Raw genomic sequence first — 3,518 nt, forward strand, 5'->3', positions numbered from 1 at the left:
TAATAGGAATCAAATTGCCTTTCTCAAACTATCAAGGTCAATTCAAAAGATCCAAGAGTACTGAGATTTTCTGATCTATGGATGGTGAGTTTCTAATATTTATAACAATCTACATATCAATCGTATAATATTTACTGTTTTGAGGTAGACATTCAAAGACCTAAGATCTGCCTATTTTTCTGTTTAGTGCAGCTCTGAGATTCAAGCGAAATTGGTGCAAAAATTTGTTCAAGGGGGATCAGAAGCAAAGGAGGTACAGGCAGAGCAGAAGATGAGTCAGTAAGTCCCACCCCAGTGAAAGATGCTCTAACTTTCTATAGTTACGGCCTTTTCTGAGGTATGGGCAGAAATCCAACTTCCCCTACACTCTGGTCCCCTTGCTTTTAGATTAGAAGCTCTGTTCTTGGTTTTCACTGCATCACATATAATTAGCATTAGAAGTCAGCACGCTAAAGACTCTGACTCTAATCTTACTGGTGAGAAGACTGGTGAAGTGAATGAAGAAATGGTGTAAGAATCAAAGATGATTCTGTCCTGGTTGAAAATTTTCTCCCTTGATTTTTCTAAGTCATGTTTGTGTATGGCAGCATTGCTATACTTGTATAGAATAGATTAGATTCTCTTTGTTCTATTTGGCTTCTTTAGCCTCCATGAAGGGTGCATTATTGTCATTCAATAGCATCATAGTGGGACCCGTATCATCTATGGCAGGGCAAGTATCAGGCTTTTCTAGTGAGCATACTCTTTTAGGATGTATAGGTAAAATACTGTGGGAAGAGCTTTATTAGGGCTGCTTGCTAAGGTAACCTTTTTCTCCCTGAATTCACAGATTTCCTTCCAGAAAAATGGCTCCTGGAAATGGTTCTTTCGTTACTGAATTCATTCTCATGGGTTTAACCAATCAACCAGAACTTCAGCTCCCCTTGTTCTTCCTGTTTCTAGTAATGTATATGATTACCATGATAGGAAATGTGGGTTTGATATCATTAATTGGGTTGAATTCACATTTACACACCCCAATGTACTTTTTCCTCTTTAACTTGTCCTTTGTAGATCTCTGTTATTCTTCTGTGTTTACACCAAAAATGCTGGTTAACTTCATATCAGAGAAGAATATTATCTCCTACATGGGTTGCATGACTCAACTTTATTTCTTCTGCTTTTTTGGCATTTCTGAATGCTATGTGCTCATATCAATGGCCTATGATCGCTATGTGGCCATCTGTACCCCACTCACCTACAACAGTGCCATGTCTCCTAAGGTGTGTTCCAGCCTTATGCTTGGTTCCTACTTGGTGGCATTTTCTGGAGCCATGGCTCACACAGGGTGCATGCTGAGACTAACTTTCTGTGATGCAAACATCATCAACCATTATTTTTGTGACATCCTTCCTCTGCTTCAGCTTTCCTGCACTAGCACCTATGTGAATGAGCTGGTAGTTTTCATTGTGGTGGGCACCAATATCATTGTGCCCACTGTCACCATCTTTGTGTCTTATGGCTACATCCTCTCCAGCATCCTCCGCATCAGCTCCAAAGAAGGGAGGTCCAAAGCCTTCAGCACCTGCAGCTCCCACATCATTGCTGTTTCTCTCTTCTTTGGATCATGCATATTTATGTATCTCAAGCCATCTTCTGCTGGGTCTATGGGTGAGGGGAAAATATCTTCTCTCTTCTACACAAATACAGTTCCAATGATGAACCCCTTAATATATAGCTTGAGAAACAAAGATGTTAAACTTGCTATGAAAAAAACTCTTGGTAGGAGAAAGTTGTGATCCAAAACACTTTGATTTTGCAGACAAAGAGTCTGTATTATAATCACAATAATTTTATCAGCAGATTCTTATCTATTCTTTCTTACCAGGTTACTAACTTATATCCAGTCTTTATAGACCATGTCTTCTTGTTCCTTTTTTTTAACAGTTTCTTGTTTTCACACTTTTTCATGGCTGATAATACTATTAAGGAATGCATTTATTAACTGTTCATTTATTCTTTGTCATTTTGAACCTTTTCTCTGGAATTAGAAGATTGCATTTCAAGTGTTCAGATCAAGGAACACTGGGGTGAGATTGTTATTGACAATGTCTTATTTGTCACTTGTCATTGGAAGAAAGAAGCAGAAAATATGCCTCTAAGGGTTTATATGATAATCACTTCTACATTATCTTGATCTTTCTGTGAGCAGTTGAAGAATACCATGAGTTCTTACTTAAATGATAAAGCTATAAAGAAAAGCTAGAGAATGGTTGCAGCAGAGCAGGGAAGGATAAATGGAACTACTGTCAAGCAGAGCTGTGTAGAGGGTTCTGGAGTGTTGGCAGAATTTTATTTATATATTTACATGATTGTCAAAAGCTGTGCACTTTAAATTATGAGAAGTGTATATATTTTGTAGTATTTTAATATGTACTCATGTTAATTCTCACAATAAATTAAGGTTACAAAATTTTGATATATCTCTGCTTAAGCTGGATATGAAACTAATCAATGTGCAAAATAAAATTGTAGTACTAGCTGTAGAGAACAGCCTTTCTAAAACAGAAGACTCTCTCAGAAGACACCATCAGAGGCAGGCTAATATTTGGAGTGATTCAGATGAGTCGGAGTGTGGCCAGTCCTTGACCACACTTGATGGAAATTTCTATCAGTGTCTCTGGGAGGTGGAAAGTCATTATAGTCCCATTGTACAGATTTGTAATAGGTTATATGTCATTATGTTTAATGAAAGAATATAGTTCTCATTCTGTATTATACAATTTCAACTTCTAATTTTTTACATAAAGTATTTCCTTAAATAAATTCTTCAATAATTATTTTTGATGCCTGTAATGAAATGAATTTGAAAATGGAAATATTGTGTCATAAAGGAAACTGTACTTCATCACCAGAAGTCTCATAACACATTATTAATGAATCAGAGCCAGGTTTCACAATTATAATTCAAGTTCAGAGGTGATTCAATTAAATGTTCTGTTGCTTCCCAGAGTATTGGGTAAGGTTTATTTATTTATTTATTTAAATATATTTTAGGTATATAAGATTTGTTCCTGGAGATTAGGGTAGACCTGAATCAGAAGGTGAACTTCACCTTCAGTTAAGTGGAGAGTGAATAAGTAGTTGACCCCTAGTTTTGTCTGCAGAAGCTCACAATGCAACCATCAGGAGTTTTACTTTTATTCAGCAAGTCACAACTGGGAACTTGCCATGGTTTGAGAACCTATGATTTTATATTTATATATGTCATGGTGAAACATGTTGAAAGTAGAAACGAACAGTTGTAGTTATTGCTGGGAATGATGAAGGTAAAAGAAATAATTAGACTCGAATGGGGTAATTATGCAAATGAAATACCAAGGAAAAGAGGTCCTGTATCACTAACATTAGGATGAAGAAATGTAAAAAGGGTTAATTTTACTGTAACAGAACTCTTGTATATTTTCCATGTTTTCTCCTGTGGATCCTTCTGTCCTTTGTCATGTGATTCCTTAAAACTGTGTGAAGCTTTGCTTCTT

The 3,518-nt window shown here is 36.4% G+C and overlaps 1 protein-coding gene across 1 annotated transcript; it reads left to right on the forward strand.

Annotated features, from left to right (window-relative positions):
• Positions 1 to 845: 845 nt before the first annotated feature.
• LOC101631606 (olfactory receptor 8B3-like) lies at positions 846 to 1,778 on the forward strand. The gene has a single exon (XM_004689146.1). The coding sequence runs from the start codon at positions 846 to 848 to the stop codon at positions 1,776 to 1,778; it is 933 nt and encodes a 310-aa protein (XP_004689203.1).
• Positions 1,779 to 3,518: the final 1,740 nt, after the last annotated feature.

Source organism: Condylura cristata, unplaced genomic scaffold, assembly GCF_000260355.1.
Source record: "Condylura cristata isolate star-nosed mole 26May11 unplaced genomic scaffold, ConCri1.0 scaffold00025, whole genome shotgun sequence".
NCBI lineage: Eukaryota > Metazoa > Chordata > Mammalia > Eulipotyphla > Talpidae > Condylura > Condylura cristata.